General features: G+C 40.7%; 1 protein-coding gene and 2 pseudogenes across 2 annotated transcripts; all 3 read left to right on the top strand.

Annotated features, from left to right (window-relative positions):
- Positions 1–3,020: 3,020 nt before the first annotated feature.
- LOC148930708 (vinorine synthase-like) lies at positions 3,021–5,630 on the top strand. Its single transcript, XM_089066585.1, has 2 exons — positions 3,021–3,281; positions 5,364–5,630. The coding sequence occupies exons 1-2, from the start codon at positions 3,021–3,023 to the stop codon at positions 5,628–5,630; spliced, it is 528 nt and encodes a 175-aa protein (XP_088922711.1).
- A 1,865-nt stretch (positions 5,631–7,495) lies between these two features.
- LOC125209932 (ammonium transporter 1 member 1-like) lies at positions 7,496–9,102 on the top strand (annotated as a pseudogene). Its single transcript, XR_016137412.1, has 2 exons — positions 7,496–7,901; positions 7,984–9,102. The product of XR_016137412.1 is annotated as an ammonium transporter 1 member 1-like (transcript).
- Positions 9,103–9,616: 514 nt separating this feature from the next.
- LOC148930707 (fasciclin-like arabinogalactan protein 10 pseudogene) lies at positions 9,617–17,469 on the top strand (annotated as a pseudogene).
- The last annotated feature ends 195 nt before the right edge of the window (positions 17,470–17,664 follow it).

Below are 17,664 nucleotides of genomic sequence, written 5' to 3'. Positions count from 1 at the left end.
CATAAATTGAAGGAAAGTTTTTTAATATTTTGATCTTCATGGCTTGAACGATAAAATAATTGGCACATAAGAGGTGGCCATTAAAAATGCAAGGGTACGATGAAATATGAATAACAACTTGAAAATATGTTTATCGAAGGTTTGGTTGTTAACAACTATAGAGAAACCATTAGTTAATTAAAAAAAATTAGTATGAGGTGTGATCCACCCAACATTGCTCGTGAAAAGATTCGGAAATAATTCCTAACTAAAGCATGTTGTAAATACTAAATTAATTACTTAAAACGTTAAACGTGGCATGCAAGTTGGCATTGACTTTCACTATGAAACGAATCAAGAAAATGATATTCCAACGACCCCTAACTCTCTCTAGATCTATGAGTAATGATTAATGATTTTCACCTTAAAAAATAGAATTCATATTTTATTAAAAAAAAATTGTCTATTTTTATTAATAAAGTCAAATAATTTTTTAAAATTTGTATCGATTAAAAATGAGATATTTAATAGACAATTATATAGGAAGCTAAAACAAATCAAAAGTGAATCTTAAGTAACAATGGAGATTGAAACAAAGTTAATCTCAATTAAAACCATCAAACCATAAAATCTCTCCAAGAGCGTTTTCAATGGCGGACGTCGCGGTAGGATATCGCCGACGTCCAACCGGATGTCCGCCGTAGTGGCGACAGTCGAACGTCCCACTCGGACGTCCGAGTTTTAATTTTTTAATTTTTTAAAACTCTATAAATATGGCTCGTTGAACTTCATTTCATTCACATCACTTGTGTTGACAAGTTTATCTCTCTAAATCTACAAATTTCATTTCTACTACAATGGATTACAGGAACTCCCCCACCACGAGCGGAGGAAACACACCCACGATTCCCACCGGAACGGAGGGAAACTTTGCGGGGATGAATCCCCAGATGGCAGGGATGAATCCTCAAATGGCGGGGATGGCGGGGATGACTCCCCAAATGTTCTACAGTATGTTCAATTGGATGAGTCAGATGAATGGGATGATGCCAGGGGCAGCGGGGATGGGCGGTATGCCGAAAAATATGGCGGGGGTGGGTGGGATGATGCCCGAGGCAGTGGGGATGGGCGGTACGCCGCCAAATATGGCGGGGGTGGGTGGGATGATGCCCGGGGCAGTGGGGATGGGTGGTACGCTGCCAAATATGGCGGTGGGTGGGTCGATGCAGCACAGGAGCCCGAGGACGCCTAGGGAATCTGCCTATCGCCCATATATAGATTTGTTGGCCGATGATTCCCAAAGTACTGTTCCGGAGACTCAGTACGCCGGCATCGAGACTTTCTCTTTTGAGGAGTTGGGAGCGGAGTTGGGGCTATCGCCGATCCGTGAGACTCCCGATGAGGCGGAGCCTGCTGCAAGGGGCAGGAACAAAGACAAGGGCAAGGCCAGGGGCGGGGGTAGGGGCAAGGGCAAAGTCCCGAGCTCTTCCTCGCACATGGGGGCAGAGGAGGAGGAGGGTGAGGATGAGCCGGAGAGGAGGACGATCTGGATCGTGTGGGATAATGCCGCGCTTGCGAAGGCCTGGATCGGTGTAGTAGAGGATCCCTATGTCGGGCCGAACCATTATGTTGACCGATTGTGGCTTCGCATTAGTGAGGCCTACCTCATATGCAAACCGTCTGGGGCGAAGCCTCGCACTTCCGAGCAATGCCGGAAGCAGTGGCTTCGGTTGAGGCCTAAGCTCAGTCGTTTTGCCGCCCTCTACTAAAACAACATGCGCATGGCAACCAGCGGCATGTCTGAGGATGATGTGAAGAAACGAGCCTTGGCCCAATACCCCGTCAAAGAATTGAAGTTCAAAGATTTTGACCAATGGGAGGCCTTTCTCGTGGTTAGGGATTCGCAAAAGTTTGCTATGGGTGTCGACTTGGGCTGGAAGCGGACGAAAATCAACTCTTCCGGTGAGTACAACAGCAGTGCTGGTTTGCATGAGCTCCCCGAAGCCGAGGAAGTGGCCCCACTACCACGATCAGACTCTCGCCGTCGTTGTCGCCCGATGGGGCAAAAGGCTGCGCAGCGGATGCGAGGGGAAGCGGCAGCGGCAACGGGTCCTACGAGGTCAAATCGGAGGCCCCAAAAGGCCTAGGTAACGACCGTCTCGCCCGCGCGCAGCTAACGAAGACCCTGATGCAGAGCACGAGTAAGTGGTTTAGCACGCATGATCTTGTGTACAAAAGACTGTGCAAGGATGTGGTCGATGCATGTCGGCGCGATTTAGGAATGCCACCCATTGATGATTATGGCGTCGAGATTGGGGGCGGGGACGTCGGAGGCGGCAGCAGCACGGGCGACGGGGACGAGGACGAGGAGGAGTGAGAGCTGAGGGTTGTATTTCTCGACTTTTTATGATTATGTAATTTTTAGGTATTATGTAATTTTTTTTTAATTATGTAATTTTTTTTAAGTTTTATGTAATTTTTTAATGAAGTATTCGAATTTTCCCGTATTCCGTGTCGACATTTTAATTCCGTAAATTGAATAATTGTGAATTTAATTTTATTGCGGGAAGTCCTAGTGGGAAGTCCTAGTGCAATGGGAAGTCCTAGTAAAATGGGAAGGGCTAGTGATGACGTGGCAGAAAGTTTTTGTGGAAAGTCCTAGTGGGAAGAGCGCCACCGGAGACGCTCTAAAAATACCAACTCTCATTTCTCGATCAGCTTGCCTTCACAACATTCATCCCCTTCGCCTACTTCTATACACCAAACCCTAATTTTTCAAAATTCCTAAATCAAACCACCTGAAGAAATCCCTATCGCAGGCCCTCTCCATATACTACCCCTCGCCGGCCGCCTCGTCGGCAACCTCTGCGTTGGCTCAACTGCAACGACGCTGGCGTCCCCTTCATCGAAGGCGAAGCCGATTGCGACGTCTCGCAGTTCATCACCGATCCGAACGATGAGAAGATGGAGAAGCTTTTACCTCATCACAAGACAAAAGAGTTCCAACATCTTTGCCTGGCTGTTGGGGTGAACGAATTCCGATGCGGTGGAATCGCCGTCGGGATCGTTCTCTCGCACAAGATTGCCGCGGATTATCTTCGCTATCGTTTGTTAACACGTGGTCCGCCGTGGACAGAGGCGAGGACGTGACGCTCCCGAATTTCGATGCCACCTATGCTCCGCCGCTAGACATCCTAAGCCTCGAGCCTCTGGTTACGGGATTGGTTGAGGAAGAGGTCGTGAACAAAGTCATCACATTCTCGGCGTTGGAGATCTTCGCCTGTGAAAATTATACTCTCTCCGTGTGTCAATTGAAGAGACGTTTTGACTCGCACGAGTTTTAAGAAATTATTTGACTTTATTAAGAAAATGAGTAAAAAAGTTAATAAAAAAAAATTGCAAAAAAAAAAAGATAAATGTGTATAAAAAATAATTGAAGTAGAAGACAACTTAAAAAAGAAGAAATTAACTAGGTCAATTTTTTCATAAATGAAAATGATCCAACTAGAGTGAGACAATCCAAAATGAAATACGAACCAAATATCATACTTATGACAGATAGGAGTATTATTTTCTCTCTCCTCTCTCTCACATTTGACTTATCCCATCCTTCTCTATTTCATGTTTTATCTGTATTAGGTACACTGTAGGAGGGAATCATCCGAGCCGGGCGGAGGCGTTGTCGGCTTTTATATGGACCCGGTTCGTGTCCACTGCTGGGGTTTGGTGCCCCTTGCATAGCGGAAGACTTGTACAAAACAAATAAATCAGACAATGAGCTATTTGACCGATTATGCGATTAATCAATTCATATGTTAAACAGATAATTACATGCTAGAACGCAAATAATTCATGCTTAGAAAAATATAAATCCTAAACATGATCTCTACGGTTTAGAGTTACTGGTTTGATTCTCCAAAGAATCGACGATTGCTTGCGCCTTCTCCATGATGATCTTCAATACTAGACCACGGATCTTCTGACTGGTTCCCAAACTATATGCCGATATGGATACTAGGACTTAAATAAAAGAGACAGAGGAGGAGCTGAAATTCTCACGGAGGAGAAAATAAAAAATCGTTTCCTTCTATAGAGAGAAAGGAACGAAAATTTTATAATGAAATAATTAATTATTATGTCTCCTTTATTCTCCTATTTATATTAAGTTCCTTTTGGGCCCAGACAGGGATTTATGGAAGGTTTTGGATATGGGCTCACCCCAATTAACTTTTTACTAATTAAATTGAACCCACAATTTAATACAAACTTATATTGGAATATTACGAGCAGCCACTACAGAAGTAATATTCACCTCCCCATCCAAATCCGAAATTACAAGTAATCCGGGTTTCCACTTTGTTTATTATTTATTTCCCGCGCTTAAGATATAAATGTTCATTAATTATTTAATGTATGCTATGGACTTAATTAATTAACATCTTATTAATTCCAAGAGTGGACCTAGCAAGAAACACTTATTTATTATTCATAGAGTGATAAAACTCCAACTGGCCAGTTTTCTGAATAATAAAACCTTGTTCGAGCTCCTCTTGAGGACATTATCAAACGAGACTCACCTCACGCACGATTCAACATAATAGCAATCCTAGCACCGCTAGATATTAATCACCACTACCCAATATATCAGGATTATTGGGTTGCGAAAAACCCGCACCATTTGATAAGTCAAAGTAGTGCATAATCAATACCGTATGCTCAATGCTAACGTATGTAGATTAAGAAATAGTTATTTATCAAGACCTAATCTTTCAGTAGATAGCATAAAGATTCACGTCTTGCGGTTAGATCCATTCAGTGCTATACCACACCAACGTCATCTTATTTCAGTAAGGCTTAGAAATAATCGGACTGACATTGCAACCTTTCACGATAGGTAGTCTAAGCCTATCTGGGTTGTGAAATTCTTCTTTTTCTTTTGCAAAGCATTGCATAGAACCGACTGTGTTACCTTAAAGTGGACGACGCCCACAACCAGTCTACTAAGCAAAAGATTTAGACTTTGTTTGCTTCTTATACATTTAAATGTTTATAAAACATCTTATAAATGTCCAAGCAAACACAATGTAATAATATACTGATTCTATTCGTGCGAAACTGCTCGAATAATACTGAATCGGGTTAAAAGTGAATTGTAGAGTTTTTCGTATACAAACAAGATTCTATTCGCGCGAAACTGCTTGAAACATGCTTTTCAGTATACCAAACCTAACATCCACAACGGGCGTTAGATCCGACTCGAGTGATAAAAATCCATGGGTTCCATCCTAAAACCAATTGGTGATAGGAGGAGGGGCTGAGACTTATATACTAGTTTCAGTTTTCTCTTGACACCGATGTGAGACAGTTATATGTTATCTCTTTAGTTTCAATTGCCAACATCGAGTAAGATCTACATTGTGTATAATGCGATAAACCTACGTGCCAGGGCCGACCCACCTCTGTCCAAACACCACTTTGGTAACGTTGTGTGGGTTTCAACCTCGGAGGTGGCTGCCGAAGACGGAGGCGCCGAGCTTATCAGGAAGGTTCGGAGAGCATCGGAGGCGCTCGACGCCGGCTACGTTGCTGGCCTGAAGGATAGAGAGAAGCAATTGGAAGAGATAATGGTGCAGGCTCAAGCCTCAAGCTAGTAAAGTGGAGGTTAGGTTTTTCTTTTCGAAAGTGTGTGGGTTTCCTATGTATGAAGCGGATTTCGGGTGGGGAAAACCCAACCGGGTTGTGGGGCCGGGTTGGGCTACAAGAATATGGCATATTTTATGGATACAAAGAGCGGGGATGGAATTGAGGTATTAATTCAGTTGAGCAAACAAGATATGAGGATATTCAATGCTCATTTAGTGTTGAAAAGTAATTTGTAATGCTAGTCCTATAAAAATGTCACACTTGTGGGATGACACAGAATTTTAAGAGGTTTTATTTTTTTATGTGCAATGGAGTGATAAAATATAATTTTAATATTAACGTAAGAAAAAGTTTTATTAAAAATGAAAATGTGACATCTTTAATGGAACTAACTAAAAAGGAAAGTAAGACGTTTTTTATTGGACGGAGGGAGTAGTATTTCCCCGCCGGCAAAAATCTGACCCGTTTTGTTATTGGAATGTCTTCAAATAAAATATATGTTTAATTTTTTTGCATATTTTATAACTAGACAACACTACACTAATTCATTACATCACGTTCTATTATGAAATCAATACTGCTATATATATTTAACTTTTTTCATCTATATTCTTTATAAAGTTGAACAATTTCTTAAATCGTGCACACGAGGGAGGATATTTTCAACCAAAACAACTTAGTTTGGAAATTAAAATGAGTTATAAATGCTAAATTAATCACTTAAACGTGGCAACGGCCAACTGAGGTGTTGTCAATGACTTTCACTACGAAACAAACAAGAAGATGAGATATTCCAACGACTCCAAGTCTCCAATGGCCCTTAACCCGCTCTAGATTTATACTACGATAATGAGCAATGATTTTCGCTGTTGCACCATACTTTCAACAAATACTACTATAAATTAACATCATAATAAAAAAACGCTTTATAGTGAAATCTTGGTCATCGTATCAATAGGATGAACTTATTATTTTAATCGCAACTTTTTATTGAGTTTTGGTCAAACTCATAACTTTCAAACTCGATAAATTATGAAATTTGTATTTTAATGAAATGATAACATAGTACTCCCTCCGTCCCGCGTTACTTGCACTAGTTTCCTTTTTGGGCGTCCCAAGTTATTTGCACTCTTTCCTTTTTTAACAAAAGACAAAACATCTAATCACTCTTTTTTTATTCTATCGTTTACTTTACTCTCTCTTATCTTTCCTACTTTTTTCATCTCTCCTATTTATTTAATATAATTTCTTAACCTCCGTGCCCAAAAGTAAACGTTCAACTAACCGGGACGGAGGGAGTATTTAATAAAATGATACTTATGTGATGTTGATGTGGATTAAGGCAGAACCCTAATTTGGCCTCCTGTGTGAACAACCTAGGGAGGCGCTCATTGATGGTGAAGTGTTTGATTGCTCCAAACTAGGGAGGTGCTTTGCTTTGGTTTCACGGAAAATGAGGTGCTCACTTTGTAGTACTACTACAATTTAAAATAAAGCTGCGTGCTATCAAATTTATTAGTAGTGGAGGAGAAAGATTGATGACACACTCACAAAGAAAAAACCTCAGAAAATTCTAAGGAAAATATGTCTCCTCTAAAGAGGAAAATAAAAAATAAAAGACAAGAGAAGGACTGAGGATGGAGGATATAATCAAAAACAAGAAATGGAACATTTCCTCAAATGGAAAAGGAAGCACATTGGCGTGCTTCAATGGCTGTGATCCCACTTTATTTTCAACTGCAACAATCCATTCAAACTCAAAACCTTTATTTCTCTATAAATATCAAGTACTATAATTCATTCTCTATTAACTACTATCAAGTACTACTACTACAATAGTTCATTCTCGCTCCAAAGCTTTTTATTTGCCAACATGACTGATCCCTGCACAACCGACCTTCTCCCACTCCTTGGCTCCGGCACCAACGCCACAGCCGCAGCCTCCTATTTATGCGGCCGCCTCTCAGAGGAAACCTATGCCGTAGACAGCACATTCCTTCTGTTTTCGGCATTCTTAGTCTTTACCATGCAGCTTGGCTACGCAATGCTCAGCGCCGGCTCAATCCGAGCCAAGAACGCTGTGAGCATGATGCGCACTAGAGTTCTCGACGCTGCTGCTGGCGGCATCAGCTACTATTTGTTTGGCTTCGGCTTCGCCTTTGGTGGGCCCTCAAACGGTTTCATCGGAAACCGTTCTTTCGCTCTGAGCGAGTTCCCTTCTCCCGCTGCGGATTATAGCTTTTTCCTGAATCAGTGGGCTTTCGCCATTGCTGTTGCAGGTAAACATTCATAAGTCATAACCTTTTCCTCCTTTAGGCGGTCGTATGAGATTCTGAGTTCTCTTTTTTGTATTGTGATTAGGCATTATAAGCGGGTCCGTTGCAGAGAGAACTCGGTTTTTGGCGTATTTAATATACTCTTCATATCTCACCGGGTTTGTATACCCGGTCGTGTCGCACTGGGTCTGGTCCGGCTACGGTTGGGCCAGCGCGGGCAAGGTCGACGGGAGCCTCCTCTTCGGCTCAGGTGCCATCGACTTTTCCGGTTCAGGAGTGATCCACGTGGTCGGTGGCACTACCGCTTTATGGGGAGCACTCACTGTGGGGCCGAGGATAGACCGTTTCAACAACAACGGCCAGTCGTCCGCAATGCGTGGCCACAGTGCGCCGCTAGTGGTCCTGGGCACGTTCGTCATTTGGCTCGGATGGTACGGGTACAACACCAGCTCGTTCGGTACGATCGTGAAGTCGTACGGCACGAGGGGGCCTACTACGGCCAATGGAGCGCGATAGGCAGGACAGCTGTCGTGACCACATTGGCCCGAGGCACGGCTGGCGTGACCACCCTGTATGCAAAGAGGCTCTTGGAGGGGCACTGGAATGTGATCGACGTGTGCAATGGGTTGTTGGGAGGGCTTGTTGCAATCACCTCAGGGTGCTCTGTGGTTGAGCCATGGGCTGCAATTATATGCGATTTTGTGGCAGCTTGGGTTCTCATAGGGCTCAACAAGTTGGCTGAGAAGGCCAAGTACGACGACCCTATGGGTGCTGCGCAGATGGATCTCAGTTGTGGAGCTTGGGGACTGCTATTCACATGGCTTTTCGCCAAAAAAGCTTATGTGAACGAGGTCTATCCGGGAAGACCGAATAGGCCTTACGGCCTCCTCATGGGCGGCGGTGGTAACCTCTTGGCCGCCCAAATCATCGAAATTGTGGTGATCATCGCGTGGGTCTCGGCCACAATGGCACCGCTGTTCTTGGCGCTCCACAAGCTGAAGTTGCTGAGGATTCCACCCGAAGACGAAATGGCCGGAATGGATGTAACTAACCAAGAAGACCACTCCAATCTGAGTGACCAGGGCGGACAGCCTTGAAGCGGCCGAAGATGAAGGAGACTGTGGCTGTTGCGTTGGCGCCCGAGCCAAAGAGTGGGGGAGGAGGCCATCGGGCTTAATTAGGGTTTTGGAGAGAGAATGAATCATTGTATTTCTTATAGAGAACTAAAGTTTTGGAGTGAAAATGAAAAGCTTACGTCACGTTATTTTAGATATATGGAGTATATGTGTTGGTATCTACTTTTGAATGCCTAGTTTTGTTTTTTTAGTTTCTAGATGGATAATCATATACTATTAATGAGAATAATTTCAACAAAAACAACTTAGTTTGGAAATTAAAATGAGTCACTTATAAATGAGTTTGGTGGCGGATAATGGCGTAGTGGAGTTGCGCCGTCGAAATGGCAAGCACATACAGAGCAATGAAAGACCGGAAATAGCTGCTGAACAGTTCCGCAATCCATGTATTGATTCTGTTACGGCAGTGCCCGTCCGAAATACCTATAGGTGTTGATGTCATTGTACATTTTAGCAGCCTTTTCGGCGCTGCTGATGGCGTTGGACTTGGACAGTATTCTTGAGATGAGCGACTTCATCAGGCTGATGTAGGACAGCACTTGGCATTGTGTCCGGCCGTGGGGCATCAGCTCCTAGGCCACCATGTTCTTCAGCAAGACCTTGGTGTGGGTGGTGATGGCCTGGGGCGGGAGCCTGAGCGTGGCGAAGAGGAAGTACGACTTGAAGGCGACCGGGATTCGGATTGGGAGTTCCTCTGAAATCGGAGACGAATAGCATGTGGGAAGCTTCCAGAAGGTGGAGAGGCTCTCATTTTTCGTCCTGATCACAGAATGGAAGTCCCTGGAGGAGATTTACGTGTCGCGATAGAACCCTACTCAGGAACCTGTCGATTATAGAATCTTATAGTCAAAGGACGTTGAGAATTGTTTCTGCATCATATACATGGATATTGATAGTGGTGGATTAGTATGCAAATTTCTATCAAACCATGCAAACAATTTCTGCATCTGATTCACATATACATGGTGATCACATGGATATAGATATATAGTAGTGGATTAGTATGCAAAATTCTATCTAATCATACAAACAAATCACACTACTAGTAAGTAATACTCCTACGTTGTGTATCTAATGTTAATTCTGTAAGATGAAAAATGTATTTGAATCGAACAGAATTGTCTGAAATCCTATGGAATCCATTCCGAATAAAATATTTTGAAAATATCCAAAAATTCTAAACCCTTTTACCATCATAGAAAGAGATATATATAATCTTCACAAAAAGCATAATACTAATAAATTTTGGATTTTTAATTTTTTTTGGTATTCAATACTACCAAAAATCGAAATTTTTTTTCAAAAACATAATCCTAATATCCAAATCAGTATTCAATTTTTGTTCGGATAGAAGATTTTAGATATTGTTATCAAAATTAAGTAAACTTGCTTGTTGAGAAATTCGTCATATACGGCCAACCCATAACGCCGATACTTCTCTTTGATCAAGAGCTTGATGACTCTCAATGGGATTTGATTCTGAAACAAAAACAAATCCCGGACCAAAACCGCAACCGTCACCATGCCAAGCTGCTCCTTAATTCATCGTGGAAAAATTTGTGTTCTCCAGCAAAATTGGGGACCGCCACCACGTAAAGACCTCCATGTACATTATGATTAAGCAGGCGTCTTCAAGCGTCATATTAGTGAGATCATCATTTGTAAATTGTAGGCCTTCGTAGATGTTTTTTTATTTCAGCTATGATTTCCTCAATCTTTTTGTAGTAATGTGTGCGATTTTCTTCGATTCCTTCAATGAAGAGCTCGACTGCAATTGGCTTGAACTGTTGGACTAAACCGAGCTTGGGCCGGCCGTGGAAGATGGGGCCGATGGAAGCCACCTTAGGGATATAGTCGTGCTCCTCCTCCTTTAATGGAGGAAGCAGTTTCTGAATTTTTTGAGGAGCCATTTCTGTTTTTTTTTTTTCACAATGATGTGTGATTAATGTAATGGATGTATATGTAAGCTCAAATTCAGTTGACTATGCCTATATCCAGCTATGTTCCGAGTAGGAATCCAAGTCAAATTAAACAACAAGTTTCGTGCATATCTGTTTTTAAAATATAGGTATCCTTCCATTTTAAGTAATTGAACTAGTAGTCTGTTTCTCACAATTATAAAGAATTTTAATCAATTTAGTCTTATTAGACTAGTGTGCGTATCATGCTACTTCTATTTGTACAGTTCGGATTTGGTAACTTTGAACATGCCTACCGAGGTAGTGCGCCTTGTGCTTGGTCTTTCGGTATGTATGGTTCGAATTGGGTAAATTTGAACTACACGTACCAAAGTAGTCGGGCCTTTGGTAAGCGCAGTTTGAATTTCTCTTGTATACCAAAGTAGCTAGTGAGCGTCTGATTTGAAATTGCACGCTCGTCTTCGGTATGCACACGAATTAAAATCATGTGTATAGAAGTTGTGCGTCATCCTTTTAGAGTTGTTAAATCGGTTAGATCGGCCTACACCCACAACTGAAGTATGAAGCAAGGTGGTTTGATCAGTTGAGTGTCTTTCTATAAATTCATACTAAGCTCAACTTAGGCATGCATGGTAAATTGGCTGGTTTGGACTGGGTTGCGCATTAAATTCTTTTATTGAATAGTTTTATGAACTATGAATGGTTACATTTGGAAAATCAAATCAATGACTCCATTCATTCCATTCCATAATAGTGGAGTCATTTTATTAGAGCATCTCCGATGCAAATAGGCCAGCCACTCTCTCTCCCTGCCACATCAGATTTAGGCCAGCCGCAATAAAAATAATTCAAAAAATACTACATTTACGGAATTAAAATTACGATCAAATTACGGAATTAAATTTACGAGACATATACGAGAAAATTCATTAATTGCATTAAAAAAGGTACATAGATAAAAAAAATTACATAATAAAGAAAAAAAACTATCGTCGTGCAGTCCTCCGTGCCCACAACTCTTCAATTATATCATTTTGGAGTTGAATATGAACATCCACTTGGCGCATGTCGGCAAATTCCTTGAGGCGGCCGGCTTCATCGAGAGGTACCCCACGTCGTACGCTAGGGGTGGCCGTTCCGTGGCTTGGACCGGCTTCATCGTCATTGGCCCAACTAGTCAGTTGTACGTCTTCGTCTTCGACGATCATGTTGTGCAGGATAATGCAGACGTACATTATTTGGGAAACGCATGTGACATCCCACAAACGCGTTGGACCCTTAATTGCCGCCCATCGAGACTGGAGCACACCAAATGCGCGCTCCACGTCCTTGCGCGCCGACTCCTGTCGTTCCGCAAAGTAGGCCTTCCTTTCATCACTTGTGTGCCTGATCGTCTTCACAAAGACAGGCCACCTAGGGTATATCCCATCCGCCAAGTAGTAACCCATATCATGTCGGTTGCCGTTGGCCACAAACGAGACGGTTGGACCGACGCCCTGGCACTTCTCGTTGAAGAGGGGAGACGAGTTCAGGACGTTGAGGTCGTTGTTCGACCCGGCTACCCCAAAATACGTGTGCCAGATCCACAGCCGGTAATCAGCTACGGCCTCGAGGATCATCGTGGGATTCTTTGACTTGTAGCCGGTCGTGTAGGCCCCCTTCCAGGCAGTCGGACAGTTCTTCCACTCTCAATGCATACAGTCTATGCTGCCTAACATCCCGGGGAACCCATGCTTCTCCCCGTGCATCTGTATCAAATTCTGACAATCTTCGGGAGTAGGGCTTCGAAGGTACTACTCACCGAAAACGTTCATCACGCCCTCACAGAAATACTTCAGGCATTCCAGGGCTGTCGACTCACCGATGTGGAGGTACTCATCCCACATGTCTGTCGCGCCTCCGTAGGCCAACTGCCTGATTGCCGTTGTGCACTTTTGAATAGGGGTGTGGCCGGGTCTGCCAATCGCATCGTGCCTGAAGCGGAAACACAGATATCGACGCTCTAATGCGCCAACGATACGCATAAACAACTCCCTGCGCATTCTAAAACGCCGCCGGAACATGTTTGCGGGAAACCGCGGGTTCTCCGAAAAGTAGTCGTCGTACAGCCGCTGATGTGCAGCGGGGTGATCCCGATCAATCACTGCTCGGCGGTGGATAACCCGTGGAGGGCGAGGTATCGCCTGCTGTTCCACCCTACGCATGTACCGCTCCATCTCGCGGTTCATGTAGGCATTCATAGCCTCGTTCATCCTCCGTTCGTACTCCTCAGCATCCCCACCACTACCACCACTGCTACTACCCGCGTTACTCATCGCTCGATGGTGCTCTTGTACAGAAAGTTAGAGAGAGAGAAAACTCGTTAAAACAAGCGGTGCAAATGAAAATGAAACTAAAATCGCGTTTATATAGGTTTTTAAAAAAAATTAAAAATCGTCGCTGGCCGATCGGGCCGCCACAATGGCGGCCAGCGCATCGGCCAGCCACACGCAATCGGCTAGCCTTAGCCGGTTTTTTCGCCGAAATTCGGCTAGCCTGCTCCAATGGTTTGGCTAGCCACGTCAATCGGCTAGCCGGTCGCTAACCTACCATTGGAGATGCTCTTATTTTGGTACGTTCCGTAGTAGTATAGTCATTTCTCATTTTAGTAAAAGTCAACACATTTCTTCTCACTTACTTTACTCTCTCTTACTTTATTATTTCTTCACCTCTCTACCTTTTTCCTTTTCTACTTTATTCTTTTTTTAAGTACTTAACTCACTTACCACAATTTTTTTAATCTTTGTGCCAGAATGAAATGTCTCTACTACTACGGAACGGAGGAAGTAAAATTTATTTTTCAAGTGTAGCTCATATATATAAATATGTTATGTTCCCTCCATTTTCTAAAAATAGGAACTTTAGAAATAATACGAGTTTTAATGAAAACTAATAAAGTAAGATAGAGGAAGAGAAAAAATAGATAAAGTCAGAAAGATGAGGAGAAAAAGTAGTGAAATTAGTGTTAGTGGATTGTAAGGTCCATTTCCTAAATTAAAGAGTTTCTATTTTTAGGAAACGGACCAAAAGGAAAAGAAATTCTATTTCTTAAAAACGGAGGGAGTATTAAATTTTATTTTATTACAATTATGTTTTAAAAAATTATATAAGATGAATTTTGAAAAACATAAAATTAATACTATCTCTATCCATAAAATATACTCCTCATGTAGTTAGTCTCTCCTTATTTTTGGTTAGTTTTTTTCATTCGAATGAAGTGAGTCTCATTTTCTACTAACATTGTTTCAACCACTTCTTCTTACTCTCTCTCTACTAATTTTGCATAAGAAATGCGTCGGCCACCACTAAGACTATTTTTTATGGACGAAAGTAGTAAAAAATTTTAGGGCAAATTGTAATTAAAATTATGGTAAAATTAGAGTATAAACAATTAAAAACAAAATCGAACTCAATTGACATCGACAAAATCAACTCGTTTGGAAAATTGTGCAAAATTGGCTAATCCAAAAATAGGTGCTTGACCGAATGTTATTGGTCGAAATGATACTGAGATTTAACAATGCAGAAAACGACAATGTCTCGTGACAAACACAGATTAAATAAATTAGTTATTCTATAGTTTTCGTTTTCACGAAGAGAATCCATAGTTCGTAAAAGGCAGGCTTCTTTTCCCCAAAAATTGTCTATATTAATTCTCATACATATCCCGTTGCCTCCGCTATTTTATATGAATAAAATTATGCAGCCGACTTTAAGAAGATTTTTTTCTAAATTTTAGTAAAAAAATAAATATGTTGGTCAAATCTTTTACACCATCACCTCTTTCAACTTAATTTAATTGAAGATAGAATGAAAGGTTATGTTTTTGGTTGAATTAAATGTATTACTTTGCAAATGAATCGATTTTTATTCGAAACAAGATTATACTAACAATGTAGGTGTCACTCATAATGCATGAATTAAACACTTTATTTATATATCAAAATCTTTTAGTTAAAAAAATCCGTTACAAATAAAAGAAATAAAATTTGATGTATGTATATAATTAATTTAAAAAGGCCCGTTACAGTATATAATTTGATATGTGTATAATATTAAAAGGGCACGAGGGGGTGACGTTTTTAAGTACATTTATGCTGTACTACCTACTAAAACCATCAAGTAGCATTTTCTCTTTGGAAGCTAGGTTTTCAATTATTTTAATAATCTTGATTTACAATTATGTGCCGCTTGCATGATTCGAATCGTGTTTAATAATGTGTATTCATAAGAATAATTTCATGATAGTGGGTGGAATAAATATTTGGTGAGAAAGTGGGAGTGACACATTTATTGAGACGTGAAAATGGCAATGCTGATTAGTTGCACATTAATTTACCGACAAAGCAAGCAACTATCTTCTTTGCTGCCTTGCAAACTATAGGCAAATTCAAGGCAAGTAGTAAATAAAATACAAGAAAATGGAGTGTCTTCTGAAAATTTTAATTGTAAATAGTGTCTACAGCTATTACTCTTGATCGTGTTAAATTGTGAAATATTACTCTGTTCGTATCATTCAAAGTGAGATAAGTATTTTTTTGACTTATAATTTTTTGCAATATTATTAAGTGTATTACTAAATAAAGTAGGAGAAATAAAAATAGAGACAAATGTATTTTTGTTTTCGAAATTGTATCATTTTAAATAGATTAATAAATAAATATTTTATTTTTAATGAGATAGAAAAGGTAAAATTCCACATTTGTATTTTAGGATCATCTAAATTCCATATAAACACTAGAAGTTACTATATGAACATTGTAAAATATTTTGACTTGAAATTTTTAGACTTTAGATGATCCTAAAATACAAATGTAGAATTCATCAAAAGAATACAATCATGAGTCGTGACATCCCCACATGAAATTTTGACTTGTCATGATTTTTAAAACTAAATAAGCAAATCATTTGGTCAAACTTGAGTTATGCACTCTTGTGACGTAATATATATAGTTGACTAACTTTTATACTCCAATATATCATGATTGTGTAACCATCACAAGGAATAGCATCAACAATTCAACTCGGTTGAAAAACTTGAGTAATAATTAAGGGTAATTTCCATATGCTCATCATCGTATGGTTGATCAATACCTCTTTTTTGTATAACTATTTGGTGATATTGATATAGCAATATTTATAATGATTACATAAATTAAATAGTGAGTTTTTATGAGTGGATTAATAGGATGCCTCTAGTGTTCTATTTTTCTATTAGTCTTCTCTGTGTAATCTATATGCATATGTATGTACGTAAAGATAACATTGTTTAACAAAATTTATCTATTTTCATTACATAGAACTATTAATGATAATGCAGAAACTTCCAATTAACTAATTAAAAAAGCAAGTTTTGTGCCATGCCCTAGTGTTTCCACTTTCCACCCCAATCAATGGAACAAAAATATACTTGTGGGCTCATTGAATGTCAGCCAATAATTATTAACAAACAGCCATGGAAATAATAATATTAATCGGATCACAAAATCTTAAATTAAGATGATTAAGAGAATAAATGAAACATACACCAAGATTCCTATAATGATCTATATTAATATTCATCACTTATCAAACATACATGTGATCTCTTATTAAGATTTAAGACTATTGGTTAATAGTTTCTATATAGAGTAAAGACCAAAATTGGTCCTTAATATATGAACATTTTATCTTTTTGGTCATAAACTTTATCTTTTGAATTTTTTGGTCCTGAACATATGAGAATTTGATCATTTTGGTCTTCCGTCAATAGTTCCGTTAAAAACTTAACGGTCAACGGATTTAATCCGATTTTGACCAAATTTAACCGAGAATTATAATTTTAAGTCACCAATTATTCCCTAATTATTTATTTAAATATTATTTTAAAATTAGAATTAAATAAATAATTTAAAAAAATAAAATGGAATACAATCCGTCCTCTCCGCCACCGCCGCCGCCCCCTCCGACGTCAACATCACCGCGCTCGTCGACAAGACAGGCTGCAAGACGTTCGCCTCTCTCATTGTTTCAACCGGAGTTGTCAAAGTTTATGCCTCCGCCGCGGGGAAGGATTTGACCGTTTTTGCCCCCAACGATGAGGCGTTTAAGGCGGCGGACGGGCCGGATCTGAGCAAGCTCACCAATGCGGAGGTCGTTTCTCTACTCCAGTACCGTGCGCTCGCCGCGTACAGCCTCGTCGAAACTCTCAAGCATACCAAAGGGAGGATCTCCACGCTCGCCACCAACGGCGCCGGGAAATACGACCTCGGCGTGAAAACCGGCGACGATTCGGTCAGTCTCGTGACCGGAGTCGACGATTCCAGGATTGCTTCCACCGTCATTGATTCCACTCCTCTCTGCATTTTCACCGTCGACAGTTTTGCTCCTCCCCGTCAAGCTCTTCGGGAAAGCTCCTTCTCCAGCGCCGGTCCTCCGGCGGAGGCTCCTACCCCTGCGTCTGCTCCGGAGCCTGTCGTCGCGCCTTCGCCTTATTAATAATTTTAAATGAAAATTTACTAAAATAATTAGGAAATTAATTAGGGAGTTAAAAATCAAAATTAAAAGTCTAATTTGGTCAAAATCGGGATTAAGCCCGTTGACCGTTAGTTTTTTAACGGAACAGTTAGTCTAGGACCAAAATGATCAAATTTTCATATATTCAGGACCAGAAAATCCAAAAGATAATGTTTA

The sequence above is a fragment of the Salvia hispanica genome, chromosome 3 (assembly GCF_029641045.1).
Source record: "Salvia hispanica isolate PSC_SH4W2 chromosome 3, Shi_PSC_v1, whole genome shotgun sequence".
Lineage (NCBI taxonomy): Eukaryota > Viridiplantae > Streptophyta > Magnoliopsida > Lamiales > Lamiaceae > Salvia > Salvia hispanica.
Note: the sequence above shows the minus strand (reverse complement) of the source record. Positions and strands in the feature narration are given on the sequence as shown.